This window comes from Oncorhynchus masou, unplaced genomic scaffold (genome assembly GCF_036934945.1).
Source record: "Oncorhynchus masou masou isolate Uvic2021 unplaced genomic scaffold, UVic_Omas_1.1 unplaced_scaffold_2052, whole genome shotgun sequence".
NCBI lineage: Eukaryota > Metazoa > Chordata > Actinopteri > Salmoniformes > Salmonidae > Oncorhynchus > Oncorhynchus masou.
This window is the reverse complement of record NW_027008540.1, coordinates 29,036-48,736: the sequence shown is the minus strand read 5'-3', so window position 1 is coordinate 48,736 and position 19,701 is coordinate 29,036. Positions and strand designations below refer to the sequence as shown.

Below are 19,701 nucleotides of genomic sequence, written 5' to 3'. Positions count from 1 at the left end.
TCCCTACGGAACAGCAAGAGAAACTGCCCCTCCCTACCTGCCTACCTACCTCCCTACCTGCTCATCCACTACATGACCATGGGGCCTCCCTACGGAACAGCAAGAGGAACTGCCCCTCCCTACCTGCCTACCTCCCTACCTGCTCATCCACTACATGACCATGGGGCCTCCCTACGGAACAGCAAGAGGAACTGCCCCTCCCTACCTGCCTACCTCCCTACCTGCTCACCCACTACATGACTATGGGGCCTCCCTACGGAACAGCAAGAGAAACTGCCCCTCCCTACCTGCCTACCTCCCTACCTGCTCATCCACTACATGACCATGGGGCTTCCCTACGGAACAGCAAGAGAAACTGCCCCTCCCTACCTGCCTACCTCCCTACCTGCTCATCCACTACATGACCATGGGGCTTCCCTACGGAACAGCAAGAGAAACTGCCCCTCCCTACCTGCCTACCTCCCTACCTGCTCATCCACTACATGACCATGGGGCCTCCCTACGGAACAGCAAGAGAAACTGCCCCTCCCTACCTGCCTACCTCCCTACCTGCTCATCCACTACATGACCATGGGGCTTCCCTACGGAACAGCAAGAGAAACTGCCCCTCCCTACCTGCCTACCTCCCTACCTGCTCATCCACTACATGACCATGGGGCTTCCCTACGGAACAGCAAGAGTAACTGCCCCTCCCTACCTGCCTACCTCCCTACCTGCTCATCCACTACATGACCATGGGGCTTCCCTACGGAACAGCAAGAGGAACAGCCCCCCCCCCTTAACTTCAGGCTATTCTCTAACCCCAACCCGAGGTCTCTTGGCCCTCCTACCCCTACGGGAGGGCAGCTCCCTCTCAGCCCAATCCAAGCTCTTCTCTGTCCTGGCACCCCAATGGTGAAACCAGCTTCCCCCTGAAGCTAGGACAGCAGAGTCCCCCCCCCCCCCGTAGCTCTGACTCAGCAGAGCCCCCCCCCTTGTAGCTACATTGTTGAGGGGAAATGTACTTTCTATGCCTGTGATATGTGGTTGTCCCACCTAGCTATCTTGAGATGAATGCACTAACTGAAATCTAATATGTTCTGAAAATAACAATATTGGCAGGCCAGTTATATAGCCAATATGCTGTGATAATGTGTTTGGCCTACTGCACAAACCTCATTCCTACAAAACTGTTTTTATTAGGTTAATGTTCCGTTTTTTAAGTCATGTTTTAAAAAGAATCTGAGCGGTGGATCTCGGCTTGCTTTTTGACTGCGAAAATGATCTTGACTCAGAAAAGGTTGGTGACCACTGCTGTAAGGCAGCGAAATGGAGGCTGTCGACACCTGTTGGAGCAGTTCTCTGGATCTCTGCAACAATTGGAACCCTATTCCCTAGATAGGGCCCATAGGGCTCTGGTTAAAAGTACTGCACTATATAGGGATTAGGGTGCTACTTGGGAGGCTACCTGGATAGGTCTCACTGCTAAACTTCTTGGCCACTCAGTAAGAGTGAGATGGTTTTCGGCGCTGAGTTAGAAAATCAACTGCCATTTTGTCTACCATTGATACAGTCCAGACACAACTGATTAAGCCAGTTAACCAAATTGTCTGTCACAGTCACTGCACTCTGGGCTCTGCACTGGCATGGGTTAACAGGATACAAACATCAGAGGAGGCTGGTGAGGGGAGGACGGCTCATAATAATGTCAGGAACGGAGCGAATTAAATGGCATCATCAAACACATGGAAACCTTGTGTTTGATACCATTCCACTACTGCTTTAAGCACTTTGAGATTTAAGGGAACTACAATATCGTTGGTTCTGCTTGTTTGCTAGGTCTCATTTACACAATTATTATCATAGAGTCATGGTAGATGTTGTCAATCACTGCCGTTGCCATTCTGTAGCTGGGTCATTCCTACCGTAAGGTGCCTTTTCTGTCTCCAGGAAATATCACTTCTTGTTTATTGTAAAATGTGGATCACAGAAGGAATTTAATATAAATTCAGATGTCCTTTTCCTTAAAAACACAAACATATCTTGAAAGGGACGTAGGTGTTTTTGCAATGTCCCTCTGTATTATTCATCAAATTCCATGACAAATATAAGCCACAAAATAATAAGTATTTAAAATCCATCTTCATTTATTTTATAGTCTTAGTTAAATTTTCTCTCATCAATAATGATTATTGTATTTATTATTATTTTATTTAAGATTATGCCCCTTCCATTTCAGAAAAATACCCTTTTCTACAATGACACCACATTCAGGAAATGTCACCATTTCAATGGTAACAAAACAATGGTGCAAAGCTAAATAAATATAAACGCTCAGTTTTATCTATTTTTTATTTTTTTTAAACATTTTTCATGTTGTTAGTCTGTGTGTCCCAGTATTCAATTTCCACCCTGTTAGGCTAATTATAGAGAAAATTCCCAACATTTTTAAATATGTTAGATAGAGAAGTTCACTATTTTGCTAGCTCGATCTTGCTCCACATTTCCACCCTGTTAGTTTCCACCCTGTTAGGGTTATGCACCTAACAGGTTGGAAAATGCACCTAAGTAAATAGGTGCCTGAGCTTGACCAATATGGTTTTCTGAAAATCAAACATCTCCTTTTTCTGATGGAATCGTATTTGTATATAAATACAGTTATACACTTCTTCCTCCATAAGTTATGATGTCCATAAGGCACAGAGGAGGAATGACCCAGCTAGTGCTGGCATTAGGGGCGGCAGGGTAGCCTAGTGGTTAGAGAGTTGGACTAGCAACCAGAAGGTTGCAAGTTCAAACTCACGAGCTGACAAGGTACAAATCTGTCGTTCTGCCCCTGAACAGGCAGTTAACCCACTGTTCCTAGGCCGTCATTGAAAATAAGAATTTGTTCTTAACTGACTTGCCTAGTTAAATAAAGGTAAAATAAATAAATAAAAATGGAATGCTAGGTTTACAGTTGTACACCACTAGATTCTAGCATGTTGGTCAAACTCCAGGCATTCTATTTTGATCAGTGGGGTCACATGATGGAGCAACAAAGGGGTCATTCTGGAGGAAGTAACTACACATAATCAGCCATGACTACTGGACATTTGGAAATGAACCAATTTCTTACTTCACAAGTTTCAAATGCTGCTCAGAATACAGTAAAGAACATGGTTAAACAGCCTGGAGAAGAGTCTCCTTATCCTGCTCCTGCTCCACCTCCTCCTCCCCATCTTCATCATCACCACTACCACCATATTCATCATCGTCATCATCATCATCACTAACCACCATATTCATCATCATCATCATTAGCACTACCACCATATTCATCATCATCATCACCACTAACCACCATATTCATCATATTCATCATATTCATCATCATCACCTCTAACCACCATATTCATCATCATCATCACCACCACTAACCACCATATTCATCATCATCATCATTAGCACTACCACCAAATTCATCATCATCTTCATCATAATCATCACCACCATTAACCACCATATTCATCATCATCATCATCATCATCACCACCACCACCACCACCACCACCACCACCACCACCATCATGGTTGAGTTACCTGCAGACTGTGGTAGGAAGATGCCCTTGGGGATAACCACCTTGTCCTCAGAGTTCCTGGCCCAGTCCACCATGCCTTTACGTCCCTTCATAGGGAAGTTGATGTCAGTCATCACAGACAGTGCCGGGAGCCTCTGGATGCTGGCCACTGAGGGTGACAAAACAAGGGAGGGAATTAGTTTGGTTAGGTTTAGTTCATGTTGCATAAGATCTTGCAGTTTACTTATAGACAAGAATGTTAGACAGATAACAAAACAATTACACCCAGGAACGGAATACATGAACAATATTATATTTTGCCATTTACAGGGTATGTTGTCCACACATGATCACAAAACACTATTCAATTCAAAGGATTTATTGGCATGGGAAACATGTTAACATTGCCAAAGGAAGTGGAATAGATCATAAACAAAAGTGAAATAAAGAATCAGAAATAGAACAGTAAACTTTACACTCACAACGGCATTAAAGGAATAGAGTGACGTATCCTGTATGAGTGACAGGCAAAGGGAGGCTTCCTGACTTTTCAAAAATCATCTATACAGCCCGAGATCTTCTCTTGATAAAACCTCAGTGCTTTCTGAGGCTGTTGTTGCTCCACAGAATATGACTTCAGCCTCCAGACACACTCTCAGTTCCCACCATGTACTTGCTAACTTGTAAATAGTGTGAAGTTAGGTTCACACACTGAGTGTCAGAAAGACATGGCTGTAGCACAGACCTGGGTTCAAATACTATTTAATATATGTTCAAATACTTTATATGGGTTCGATTGAGCTTCGCTGGGCTAACGAACCAATTTAAATGTCCCCAAACTGCAAACCCCACCCATCTGGCACCCCAGGCAGACTCAAGCAAAGGCTCAAAGTATTTGAACGATTTCAATTTAATATTTGAACTCAGGTCTGCTGGAGCATCAGTGCAATGTGAATCTCCATCACCCCATATGCTGATGGAACTGGTTAACAATCAGTGCTTCATTTGAGCCGGATCCTACTTTCCCGGATCCAGTACCGACATGAGAAACAAAAGACTGTTTTCATATAAACATGTGAATAAAAGGGATCAGAGTTCAGTCCAGCTGCCTCGTCCCTAATTCTCCTGCCCCCGAAAATAATCAACATGTGAAGACGCCTATTTTCAGCCCGAACCTGATATTCTAAGAATTCATTTGTGTTGTGCCGGCCCGGGATTACGGTTTGCACAACATTATAGGCAAGTTTGAGAGCAAGGCGTGGCTGGTGCTGTGGTGAGAGAGAGAAGCACACCTGTATCTCACACAGAACTCGAATGAGGTTCCCTTTCTATGATCGCTCTCCCTCTCTCTGCGAGACATGAGCCTGCGACTCTCATCTCTCCAGCAATGCACTTCATTTCTTCCTTATAGAGTCAAAGCCGTGGCAAGGATGCTGGAGGAGTTATAGAATTACTGCAGTCAGTTCAGAAAGAAATGAAATGCTACAGAATACTACACCAGGTGTAGGATTATAATTTAGACACAGAGGATTAATAGCTTCTTTAAAAAAATTGCCTAGCTTTGGATTGTGTTCATGTAACCCAATCACAAAGCATATAGAGATCTAGGTTGTAACCTCATATAAATATCTTGGAATTTTAATTGATGACGGCCTCTTTTTAAAAATTGCATATTCAACAATTTACAAAAAAAAATTGAAGCTGAAATTGGGATTTTATTTTAGGAATAAGGTCTGTTTTTCTTTTGAAGCCAGGAGGCTCGTATCAGCTACATTTATGCCTTTACTAGACTATGGGGATATTTTATATATGAATGCTTCCACTCAGTGTTTGAGATCAATTGACACCCTTTACCATGGCACTTTGAAATGTATTTTAAACAGCAAAACCCTTACACACCACTGCACTTTGTATACCAGGGTTGGCTGGCCTTCTCTAGTCACTCGTAGGCTCAGGCACTGGTATACTTTTATTTACAAAGCCATTTTGGGGTTACTACCTTTTTATTTGTGCATTTTTATTGTTCAGAAATGTGGTGGGTCGTCTCTTCGTTCGCTGGACTTTATCCTGCTAACTGTTCCAAATGTCCCAACTGAATTTGGTAAAAGGGCTTTCATGTACTCTGCGCCATCGTCTTGGAAAACATTACAAAATACTTTTAAACTGGAAGAACTTGTACCGATTGGTGTTTTTAAACCATTAATGAAGGATTTTGAGGCTGCTTCCCTGACCTGTCAATATTTTTAATTTGCTGTTTTATACTCTTGTGAATTCAATGGTTTTTACTAGATTACTTGTAGTTTTTCATGTTGTAGGTAATTTTTCTGTAATAACTTGGTGCTGCCTATCTTGGCCAGGGCGCTCTTGAAAAAGAGATTTTAATCTCAATGAGCCATTCCTGGTTAAATAAAGGTTAAATAAATAAAATAGCCAGGGAATGCACGGAAAATCTGTCAGTAATCAGCATGCAGCCAGAACCAGGCTTTCACAACATTTCAAATACAATTGTGGAAAAACACAGGTCAGAAAGCAAATGGCTCCTACCTAAAGGAGAAGACTCTAATCTGACTGTAGACCATTCAAATATTTGATAAACTTCCAAATAGGCCTACTGAGCAAACATTGTTTTACAAAGTAAAACAAGAGAGACAGGCTTTCAGCATGAGAGTTTTGGCCATCAGCGGCCAGTGAGCTGTGCATCATTGGGTGAGTCAGTGAAACTGGAAACTTTTCTAGGCCTGTCATTTCCTCCTCATATTGTACAATACGTCTCCACACACCTAGGCCCAGGCTATTGATGGATTCAAGATGAGGTCATTTCCATCATTTGTGCTGTATAAAACAATATTATTTTAAAGTAATATAAAATGATGTACAATTGCACGAAATGTCTTTATAAAAGGCAGTTCTTCTTGGAGACTGACTTTAATGGTGGAGTCTGACTTTAATGGTGGAGTCTGACTTTAATAGTGGAGTCTGACTTTAATGGTGGAGTCTGACTTTAATGGTGGAGTCTGACTTTAATAGTGGAGTCTGACTTTAATGGTGGAGTCTGACTTTAATAGTGGAGTCTGACTTTATTGGTGGGAGTCTGACTTTATTGGTGGGAGTCTGACTTTAATAGTGGAGTCTGACTTTAATAGTAGAGTCTGACTTTAATAGCGGAGTCTGACTTTATTGGTGGGAGTCTGACTTTAATAGTGGAGTCTGACTTTAATAGTAGAGTCTGACTTTAATAGTAGAGTCTGGCTTTAATAGTGGAGTCTGACTTTATTGGTGGGAGTCTGACTTTATTGGTGGGAGTCTGACTTTAATAGTAGAGTCCGACTTTAATAGTAGAGTCTGACTTTAATAGTGGAGTCTGACTTTAATAGTGGAGTCTGACTTTAATAGTGGAGTCCGACTTTAATAATGGAGTCTGACTTTAATAGTGGAGTCTGACTTTAATAGTGGAGTCTGACTTCAATAGTGGAGTCTGACTTTATTGGTGGAGTCTGACTTTAATGGTGGAGTCTGACTTTAATAGTAGAGTCTGAATTTAATAGTAGAGTCTGAATTTAATAGTAGAGTCCGACTTAAATAGTAGAGTCTGACTTTAATAGTAGAGTCTGACTTTAATAGTGGAGTCTGACTTTAATAGTAGAGTCTGACTTTAATAGTAGAGTCTGACTTTAATAGTGGAGTCTGACTTTAATAGTAGAGTCTGACTTTATTGGTGGAGTCTGACTTTAATAGTGGAGTCTGACTTTAATAGTGGAGTCTGACTTTAATAGTAGACTCTGACTTTAATAGTGGAGTCTGACTTTAATAGTGGAGTCTGACTTTAATAGTGGAGTCTGACTTTAATAGTGGAGTCTGACTTTAATAGTGGAGTCTGATTTTAATAATGGAGTCTGACTTTAATAGTGGAGTCTGACTTTAATAGTGGAGTCTGACTTTAATAGTGGAGTCTGACTTTAATAGTAGAGTCTGACTTTATTGGTGGAGACCGCGTATATAAACTTCCCTGCAATGACAGCTTCTCTGCCACTCCGTTTCCAATCCCCTTTCAGGCTCCAGCAATTAGGAAAGACATTGTCTCTGTCTCAAATGGCACTGATAGTGCTTTGGCTATAAGCAGTGCAAGAATTAGGGAACAGGGTGCCATTTGGGACGCAAAACACTTTGTGTATAAAATAATGTGTAATAGGATTACCAGTGTTTTGTTAAGATTGAGAGTTATCCTCTCTGTCTGAAGCCAAATTTATCCCATACATTATTTATTTGGCTCAAAGGCATTTCAAACTATGTTCATTTTCATAATAAAGAATGAATACATTTCTAATCAAAATAAGATGTTTGTAATCTACTTCCATTGTCCAATCTACTTCATATCAAAAGCTTTCACACATGACTGTAGACTCTACAACACTCAGACATGACGGTAGACTGTACAACACTCAGACATGACTGTAGACTGTACAACACTCAGACATGACTGGAGACTGTACAACACTCAGACATGACGGTAGACTGTACAACACTCAGACATGACTGTAGACTGTACAACACTCAGACATGACTGTAGACTGCACATCACTCAGACATGCCTGTAGACTGTACAACACTCAGACATGCCTGTAGACTGTACAACACTCAGACATGACTGTATACTGTACAACACTCAGACATGACTGTAGACTGTACAACACTCAGACATGACGGTAGACTGTACAACACTCAGACATGACGGTAGACTGTACAACACTCAGACATGACTGTAGACTGTACAACACTCAGACATGACTGTAGACTGCACATCACTCAGACATGCCTGTAGACTGTACAACACTCAGACATGCCTGTAGACTGTACAACACTCAGACATGACTGTATACTGTACAACACTCAGACATGACTGTAGACTGTACAACACTCAGACATGACGGTAGACTGTACAACACTCAGACATGACGGTAGACTGTACAACACTCAGACATGACGGTAGACTGTACAACACTCAGACATGACTGTAGACTGTACAACACTCAGACATGACTGTATACTGTACAACACTCAGACATGACTGTAGACTGTACAACACTCAGACATGACGGTAGACTGTACATCACTCAGATATGACGGTAGACTGTACAACACTCAGACATGACGGTAGACTGTACAACACTCAGACATGACGGTAGACTGTACATCACTCAGACATGACTGTAGACTGTACATCACTCAGACATGACTGTAGACTGTACAACACTCAGACAAGACGGTAGACTGTACAACACTCAGACATGACTGTAGACTGTACATCACTCAGACATGACTGTAGACTGTACATCACTCAGACATGACTGTAGACTGTACAACACTCAGACATGACTGTAGACTGTACATCACTCAGACATGACTGTAGACTGTACATCACTCAGACATGACTGTAGACTGTACAACACTCAGACAAGACGGTAGACTGTACAACACTCAGACATGACTGTAGACTGTACATCACTCAGACATGACTGTAGACTGTACAACACTCAGACAAGACGGTAGACTGTACAACACTCAGACATGACGGTAGACTGTACAACACTCAGACATGACGGTAGACTGTACAACACTCAGACATGACGGTAGACTGTACAACACTCAGACATGACGGTAGACTGTACAACACTCAGACATGACTGTAGACTGTACAACACTCAGACATGACTGTATACTGTACAACACTCAGACATGACTGTAGACTGTACAACACTCAGACATGACGGTAGACTGTACAACACTCAGACATGACTGTAGACTGTACAACACTCAGACATGACTGTATACTGTACAACACTCAGACATGACGGTAGACTGTACAACACTCAGACATGCCTGTAGACTGTACAACACTCAGACATGCCTGTAGACTGTACAACACTCAGACATGACTGTAGACTGTACAACACTCAGACATGAATGTAAACTGTGCAACACTGACACACCAAAATCAAAGATCGTATTTAAAATTTACCAAAGCTGGAGAGGTAATCTATATCAATACCTACTTTATCATTACGCTGCATCTCTGCTGTCCTACAGAGCTAACGGTCCGGGTTGATTTCATGGTCCTAGCCCCAGTCCTAACCCTACACCAAGGAGTTGATGACATGGTCCTAGCCCCAGTCCTAACCCTACACCAAGGGGTTGATAACATGGTCCTAGCCCCAGTCCTAACCCTACACCAAGGGGTTGATGACATGGTCCTAGCCCCAGTCCTAACACTACACCAAGGGGTTGATGGCATGGCCCTAGCCCCAGTCCTAACACTACACCAAGGGGTTGATGACATGGTCCTAGCCCCAGTCCTAACCCTACACCAAGGAGTTGATGACATGGTCCTAGCCCCAGTCCTAACACTACACCAAGGGGTTGATGGCATGGCCCTAGCCCCAGTCCTAACACTACACCAAGGGGTTGATGACATGGTCCTAGCCCCAGTCCTAACCCTACACCAAGGAGTTGATGACATGGTCCTAGCCCCAGTCCTAACACTACACCAAGGGGTTGATGGCATGGCCCTAGCCCCAGTCCTAACACTACACCAAGGGGTTGATGACATGGTCCTAGCCCCAGTCCTAACACTACACCAAGGGGTTGATAACATGGTCCTAGCCCCAGTCCTAACCCTACACCAGGGGGTTGATGACATGGTCCTAGCCCCAGTCCTAACCCTATACCAAGGGGTTGATGACATGGTCCTAGCCCCAGTCCTAACCCTATACCAAGGGGTTGATAACATGGTCCTAGCCCCAGTCCTAACCCTACACCAAGGGGTTGATGACATGGTCCTAGCCCCAGTCCTAACCCTACACCAGGGGGTTGATGACATGGTCCTAGCCCCAGTCCTAACCCAACACCAGGGGGTTGATGACATGGTCCTAGCCCCAGTCCTAACCCTACACCAGGGGGTTGATGACATGGTCCTAGCCCCAGTCATAACCCTACACCAAGGGGTTGATAACATGGTCCTAGCCCCAGTCCTAGCACTACACCAAGGGGTTGATGACATGGTCCTAGCCCCAGTCCTAACCCTACACCAAGGGGTTGATGACATGGTCCTAGCCCCAGTCATAACCCTACACCAGGGGGTTGATGACATGGTCCTAGCCCCAGTCCTAACCATACACCAAGGGGTTGATAACATGGTCCTAGCCCCAGTCCTAACCCTACACCAAGGAGTTGATGACATGGTCCTAGCCCCAGTCCTAACACTACACCAAGGGGTTGATGACATGGCCCTAGCCCCAGTCCTAACACTACACCAAGGGGTTGATGACATGGTCCTAGCCCCAGTCCTAACCCTACACCAAGGAGTTGATGACATGGTCCTAGCCCCAGTCCTAACACTACACCAAGGGGTTGATGGCATGGCCCTAGCCCCAGTCCTAACACTACACCAAGGGGTTGATGACATGGTCCTAGCCCCAGTCCTAACACTACACCAAGGGGTTGATAACATGGTCCTAGCCCCAGTCCTAACCCTACACCAGGGGGTTGATGACATGGTCCTAGCCCCAGTCCTAACCCTATACCAAGGGGTTGATGACATGGTCCTAGCCCCAGTCCTAACCCTATACCAAGGGGTTGATAACATGGTCCTAGCCCCAGTCCTAACCCTACACCAAGGGGTTGATGACATGGTCCTAGCCCCAGTCCTAACCCTACACCAGGGGGTTGATGACATGGTCCTAGCCCCAGTCCTAACCCAACACCAGGGGGTTGATGACATGGTCCTAGCCCCAGTCCTAACCCTACACCAAGGGGTTGATGACATGGTCCTAGCCCCAGTCCTAACCCTACACCAGGGGGTTGATAACATGGTCCTAGCCCCAGTCCTAGCACTACACCAAGGGGTTGATGACATGGTCCTAGCCCCAGTCCTAACCCTACACCAAGGGGTTGATGACATGGTCCTAGCCCCAGTCATAACCCTACACCAGGGGGTTGATGACATGGTCCTAGCCCCAGTCCTAACCCTACACCAGGGGGTTGATGACATGGTCCTAGCCCCAGTCCTAGCACTACACCAGGGGGTTGATGACATGGTCCTAGCCCCAGTCCTAACCCTACACCAAGGGGTTGATGACATGGTCCTAGCCCCAGTCCTAGCACTACACCAGGGGGTTGATGACATGGTCCTAGCCCCAGTCCTAGCACTACACCAGGGGGTTGATGACATGGTCCTAGCCCCAGTCCTAGCACTACACCAGGGGGTTGATGACATGGTCCTAGCCCCAGTCCTAGCACTACACCAGGGGGTTGATGACATGGTCCTAGCCCCAGTCCTAGCACTACACCAAGGGGTTGATGACAGTCTGGATGGAATTACCGTCTGATGGTACTACAGTCTGATGATACTACAGTCTAGTGGTACTACAGTCTGGTGGTACTACAGTCTGATGGTACTACAGTCTGATGGTACTACAGTCTGGTGGTACTACAGTCTGATGGTACTACAGTCTGATGGTACTACAGTCTGGTGGTACTACAGTCTGGTGGTACTACAGTCTGATGGTACTACAGTCTGGTGGTACTACAGTCTGATGGTACTACAGTCTGGTGGTACTACAGTCTGGTGATACTACAGTCTGGTGGTACTACAGTCTGATGGTACTACAGTCTAGTGGTACTACAGTCTGATGGTACTACAGTCTGGTGGTACTACAGTCTGGTGGTACTACAGTCTGATGGTACTACAGTCTGGTGGTACTACAGTCTGATGGTACTACAGTCTGGTGGTACTACAGTCTGGTGATACTACAGTCTGGTGGTACTACAGTCTGATGGTACTACAGTCTGGTGGTACTACAGTCTGGTGGTACTACAGTCTGATGGTACTACAGTCTGGTGGTACTACAGTCTGATGGTACTACAGTCTGGTGGTACTACAGTCTGGTGATACTACAGTCTGGTGGTACTACAGTCTGATGGTACTACAGTCTAGTGGTACTACAGTCTGGTGGTACTACAGTCTGATGGTACTACAGTCTGGTGGTACTACAGTCTGATGGTACTACAGTCTGGTGGTACTACAGTCTGGTGATACTACAGTCTGGTGGTACTACAGTCTGATGGTACTACAGTCTAGTGGTACTACAGTCTGATGGTACTACAGTCTAGTGGTACTACAGTCTGATGGTACTACAGTCTAGTGGTACTACAGTCTGATGGTACTACAGTCTGGTGGTATTACAGTCTGGTGGTATTACAGTCTGATGGTATTACAGTCTGATTGTATTACAGTCCGATGGTATTACAGTCTGATGGTATTACAGTCCGATGGTATTGCAGTCTGACGCTATTACAATCTGCTGGTACTGCAGTCTGATGGTTTTACAGTCTGGTGGTACTACCTTCTGGTGGTACTACAGTCTGATGTTACTACATTCTTATTGTACTACAGTCTGATGGTACTACAGTCTGAGGGTACTACAGTCTGGTGGTACTACAGTCTGATGTTACTACATTCATATGGTACTACAGTCGTACGTTACTGCAGTCTGGTGGTACTACAGTCTGGTGGTACTACCTTCTGGTGATACTACAGTCTGATGTTACTACATTCTTATGGTACTACAGTCTGGTGGTACGAGAGTCTGATGTTACTATATTCTTATGGTACTATAGTCTGGTGGTACTACAGTCTGAGGGTACTACAGTCTGGTGGTACTACAGTCTGGTGTTACTACATTCTTATGGTACTACAGTCTGATGGTACTACAGTCTGGTGGTACGAGAGTCTGATGTTACTATATTCTTATGGTACTATAGTCTGGTGGTACTATAGTCTCGTGGTACTACAGTCTGATGGTACTACAGCATGGTGGTACTACAGTCTGAGGTTACTACATTCGTATGGTAATACAGCATGGTGGTACTACAGTCTGATGTTACTACATTCGTATGGTACCAGAGCATGGTGGTACTACAGTCTGATGTTACTACATTCTTTTGGTACTACAGTCTGATGGTACTATAGTCTGGTGGTACTATAGTCTGGTGGTGCTACAGCATGGTGGTACTACAGTCTGAGGGTACTACAGTCTGGTGGTACTACAGTCTGACATTACTACATTCTTATGGTACTACAGTCAAGTGGTACTACAGTCTGATGGTATTACATTCTTATGGTACTACAGTCAGGTGGTACTACAGTCTGATGGTACTATAGTCTGGTGGTACTATAGTCTGGTGGTACTACAGTCTGATGGTACTATAGTCTGGTGGTACTACAGCATGGTGGTACTACAGTTTGAGGGTACTACAGTCAGGTGGTACTACAGTCTGATGTTACTACATTCTTATGGTACTACAGTTGGGTGGTACTACAGTCAGGTGGTACTACAGTCTGATGGTATTACATTCTTATGGTACTACAGCAATGTGGTACTACAGTCTGATGGTACTATAGTCTGTATTATAGTCACTGTGGGCAAACTACCTGTCCTCCAGGACACCTACACCACCCGATGTCACAGGAAGGCCATAAAGATCATCAAGGACAACAACCACCCGAGCCACTGCCTGTTCACCCCGTTATCATCCAGAAGGCGAGGTCAGTACAGGTGCATCAAAGTTGGGACCGAGAGACTGAAAAACAGCTTCTATCTCAAGGCCATCAGACTGTTAAACAGCCACCACTAACATTGAGTGGCTGCTGTCTCAACTCCAGCCACTTTAATAATGGGAATTGATGGGAATTGATGTAAAATATATCACTAGACACTTTAAACAATGCTACTTAATTATTATAATGTTTACATACCCTACATTATTCATCTCATATGTATACGTATATACTGTACTCTATATCATCTACTGCATCTTTATGTAATACATGTATCACTAGCCACTTTAACTATGCCACTTTGTTTACATACTCATCTCATATGTACAGTATATACTGTACTCGATACCATCTACTGTATCTTCCCTATGCCGCTTTGTACCATCACTCATTCATATATCTTTATGTACATATTCTTTATCCCCTTACACTTGTGTGTATAAGGTAGTAGTTTTGGAATTGTTAGTTAGATTACTTGTTGGTTATTACTGCATTGTCGGAACTAGAAGCACAAGCATTTCGCTACACTCGCATTAACATCTGCTAACCATGTGTATGTGACAAATAAAATTTGATTTGATTTGGTGGTACTACAGTCTGATTGTACTGTAGTCTGGTGGTACTACAGCATGGTGGTACTACAGTCTGGTGGTACTACAGTCTGATGGTACTCCAGTCTGATGCTATTACAGTCTGGTGGTACTCCAGTCTGATGCTATTACAGTCTGGTGGTACTACAGTCTGGTGGTACTACAGTCTGATTGTACTGTAGTCTGGTGGTACTACAGTCTGGTGGTACTACAGTCTGATGGTACTCCAGTCTGATGCTATTACAGTCTGGTGGTACTCCAGTCTGATGCTATTACAGTCTGGTGGTACTCCAGTCTGATGCTATTACAGTCTGGTGGTACTACAGTCTGGTGGTACTACAGTCTGATTGTACTGTAGTCTGGTGGTACTACAGTCTGGTGGTACTACAGTCTGATGGTACTCCAGTCTGATGCTATTACAGTCTGGTGGTACTCCAGTCTGATGCTATTACAGTCTGGTGGTACTACAGTCTGGTGGTACTACAGTCTGATTGTACTGTAGTCTGGTGGTACTACAGTCTGGTGGTATTACAGTCTGATGGTACTACAGCCTGATGGTACTCCAGTCAGATGGTACTGCTTGAGGAAACTCCTTGACTTCCCTGTCAAAGCAAATTACATCTGAATCTGGAATCATCAGTGACCAAACTGAAATTTGTGATGTTTTTAATAAGCATTTTTATTTCTGCTGGTTTTCTTTTGAAAGAAACATGATCCTGACCGGTCTATTGTTTCAGTTCTTGTGCCTTCAGCTGATGTGGAAAACACTAAGCCAGTTTTTCATTTTCAAAAAGTCACAGAAGACAAGGTCTTATCTACACTATCTGCTATGGATTCTAAGAAATCATTTGATGCTGACAAACTGGATCCTTATTTACTGAAGTGTGCGGCACCTATTATTGCTGGTTTAGTGACGCATATTTTGAATCAAACATTAGTCGTAGGAAAGATTCCTAAATCTTGGGAAAACAGCTTTTGTTTTACCACTCCTCAAGGGAGGAGATGGTAGTGAGTTGGATAATTATCAGCCCATCTCTAAGCTCTCCTGTTTGGCTAAACTTCTAGAGTCACTGCTGAATAGGCAACTACAATCTTTTTAACTGTTAACAATACTCTTTCTAGTAATCAATCTGGCTTCAGACCTAAACACAGTACTATTACACCCACTGTACGTGTTGTAAATGATATTACTAATGCCCTAGATAATAGAAAGTACTGTTTCGCCTAGTTCATAGATTTATCTAAAGCTTTTGACACTGTAGAACAAGCAATACTTTTGGGTAAGCTGTCGTCAATAAGACTGGAATTGGATGCCTGTCGTTGGTTTCATGACTATCTAAAGGATAGAAGTCAGGCTGTTAGAGTCGACGGCATCCAGTCAGAGCCATTGGAGTTGGTTAAAGGAGTCCCACAAGGTTTTAAACTTGGTCCATTAATGTTCACTCTCTACATTAACAATATCGGTGATGAGATAAGTGTCAAATTAATTTATATGCTGATGGCAATGTCATGTACTCTATCGCTTCAACGGCTGACCAAGCATTATCACTATCGGAGACAGATTTTAAGATATTACAAAGGTATTTTATACAGCTGAAAGTGGTTTTAAATGCAAAGAAAATACATTTTATGATTTTTAATAAGTTCAAAAAGTTGGTTGAAAATACACTTGCACTTACGAGCTTCGATGGTTTTCGAATTAATCAGGTCTCTGCATATAAATACTTAGGGATATGATTGGATGATAAACTGTCTTTTAAAATGCATATTGACGAACTTTGTAAACGGGCAAAAATCAAGCTAGGCTTCCTCTATAGAAACAGGACATGCTTGTCCTCTACAAATAGAAGACAAATTGTGCAAGCTACTTTTATGTCTGTTATAGATTATGGGGATATTATTTACATGCATGCTACAGCATCAACACTTAAATTCCTGAATGCTACTTATCATTGTTCACTTAGGTTTATTACAGATGCTAGCTACAGAACTCACCACTGTGTTTTATATAAAAACCTTCTTATTTATCATCACTCATCAATATTAGAATTAGAATTCGTACATCCAGGTCTCAAGCTTGGATTCCACTTGAGGCCCATGTGGTTTCCACAGAGTTGGGTATGGCTGCCTTTTCCTGTTACGCTCCTTGCCTATGGAAGAGCCGGCAGGCTAAACTTAAACTTGGGACTCTTGCTCAAGTTGCTCATTTTAAATATTTATTGGTGCATTTTTATTTTTGTATTCCTTGTAACTGTTTCGGGTAATGCAAGTTCTTGTGCTGTTAGTAGAATAACCTGTTAGTAGAATAACCTGTTAGTAGAATAACCTGTTAGGGGAATAACCTGTTAGGGGAATAACCTGTTAGGGGAATAACCTGTTAGTAGAATAACCTGTTAGTAGAATAACCTGTTAGTAGAATAACCTGTTAGGGGAATAACCTGTTAGTAGAATAACCTGTTAGGGGAATAACCTGTTAGGGGAATGCCCTGTTAGGGGAATAACCTGTTAGGGGAATAACCTGTTAGTAGAATAACCTGTTAGTAGAATAACCTGTTAGTAGAATAACCTGTTAGTGGAATAACCTGTTAGGGGAATAACCTGTTAGGGGAATAACCTGTTAGGGGAATAACCTGTTAGTAGAAGAACCTGTTAGTAGAATAACCTGTTAGGGGAATAACCTGTTAGGGGAATAACCTGTTAGTAGAATAACCTGTTAGTAGAATAACCTGTTAGTAGAATAACCTGTTAGTAGAATAACCTGTTAGGGGAATAACCTGTTAGGGGAATAACCTGTTAGTAGAATAACCTGTTAGTAGAATAACATGTTAGGGGAATAACCTGTTAGTAGAATAACCTGTTAGTAGAATAACCTGTTAGTAGAATAACCTGTTAGTAGAATAACCTGTTAGGGGAATAACCTGTTAGTAGAATAACCTGTTAGGGGAATAACCTGTTAGTAGAATAACCTGTTAGGGGAATAACCTGTTAGTATAATAACATGTTAGGGGAATAACCTGTTAGGGGAATAACCTGTTAGTAGAATAACCTGTTAGGGGAATAACCTGTTAGGGAAATAAACTGTTAGGGGAATAACCTGTTAGTAGAATAACCTGTTAGTGGAATAACCTGTTTGGGGAATAACCTGTTAGTAGAATAATCTGTTAGTAGAATAACCTGTTAGTAGAATAACCTGTTAGTAGAATAACCTGTTAGGGGAATAACCTGTTAGTAGAATAACCTGTTAGGGGAATAACCTGTTAGTAGAATAACCTGTTAGGGGAATAACCTGTTAGTAGAATAACCTGTTAGTAGAATAACCTGTTAGTAGAATAACCTGTTAGTAGAATAACCTGTTAGGGGAATAACCTGTTAGTAGAATAACCTGTTAGTAGAATAACCTGTTAGGGGAATAACCTGTTAGTAGAATAACCTGTTAGTAGAATAACCTGTTAGGGGAATAACCTGTTAGTAGAATAACCTGTTAGTAGAATAACCTGTGTGTAAATGTAATAATCTGCTGCTGTATTTTGTCTGTTATCTGTGATGGTTTTGTTTGTCTTATATAGTTTCTTAATCATTGTGCCTAAACTGTATGTGTAACCATGTATACGCAGGGCCCAGCTGTAAAAGAGACCTTGGTCTCAGTCTGTTTTCATTGTTGAAATAAAGGTATAATACATCATGGTGGTTCTACAGTCTGATGGTACTACAGCATGGTGGTTCTACAGTCTGATGGTACTACAGTCTGATGGTACTACAGTCTGATGGTACTACAGCATGGTGGTTCTACAGTCTGATGATACTACAGTCTGATGGTACTACATCATGGTGGTTCTACAGTCTGATGATACTACAGTCTGATGGTACTACAGTCTGATGGTACTACAGCATGGTGGTTCTACAGTCTGATGGTACTACAGTCTGATGGTACTACATCATGGTGGTTCTACAGTCTGATGATACTACATCATGGTGGTTCTTCAGTCTGATGGTACTACATCATGGTGGTTCTACAGTTTGATGGTACTACATAATGGTGGTTCTACAGTCTGATGGTACTACAGCATGGTGGTTCTTCAGTCTGATGGTACTACATCATGGTGGTTCTACAGTCTGATGGTACTACAGCATGGTGGTTCTACAGTCTGATGGTACTACATCATGGTGGTTCTACAGTCTGATGGTACTACAGCATGGTGGTTCTTCAGTCTGATGGTACTACATCATGGTGGTTCTACAGTCTGATGGTACTACAGCATGGTGGTTCTACAGTCTGATGGTACTATATCATGGTGGTTCTACAGTCTGATGGTACTACAGTCTGATGGTACTACAGTCTGATGGTACTACAGCATGGTGGTTCTACAGTCTGATGATACTACAGTCTGATGGTACTACATCATGGTGGTTCTACAGTCTGATGATACTACAGTCTGATGGTACTACAGTCTGATGGTACTACAGCATGGTGGTTCTACAGTCTGATGGTACTACAGTCTGATGGTACTACATCATGGTGGTTCTACAGTCTGATGATACTACATCATGGTGGTTCTTCAGTCTGATGGTACTACATCATGGTGGTTCTACAGTCTGATGGTACTACATAATGGTGGTTCTACAGTCTGATGGTACTACAGCATGGTGGTTCTTCAGTCTGATGGTACTACATCATGGTGGTTCTACAGTCTGATGGTACTACAGCATGGTGGTTCTACAGTCTGATGGTACTACATCATGGTGGTTCTACAGTCTGATGGTACTACAGCATGGTGGTTCTTCAGTCTGATGGTACTACATCATGGTGGTTCTACAGTCTGATGGTACTACAGTCTGATGGTACTACAGTCTGATGGTACTACAGTCTGATGGTACTACATCATGGTGGTTCTACAGTCTGATGATACTACATCATGGTGGTTCTACAGTCTGATGGTACTACATCATGGTGGTTCTACAG

At 42.9% G+C, this 19,701-nt stretch overlaps 1 protein-coding gene across 1 annotated transcript in view; it reads right to left on the bottom strand.

Annotated features, from left to right (window-relative positions):
* The window catches only part of LOC135532830 (adhesion G protein-coupled receptor B3-like), a gene marked incomplete at its 3' end in the record, with an annotated part of 53,653 nt that overhangs the window by 14,144 nt on the left and 19,808 nt on the right, over window positions 1–19,701 (bottom strand). Inside the window, exon 2 of the mRNA XM_064960262.1 lies at window positions 3,562–3,708. Within this exon, the coding sequence (XP_064816334.1) occupies window positions 3,562–3,708 (147 nt within the window). The remainder of the gene's footprint in view (window positions 1–3,561; window positions 3,709–19,701) is intronic.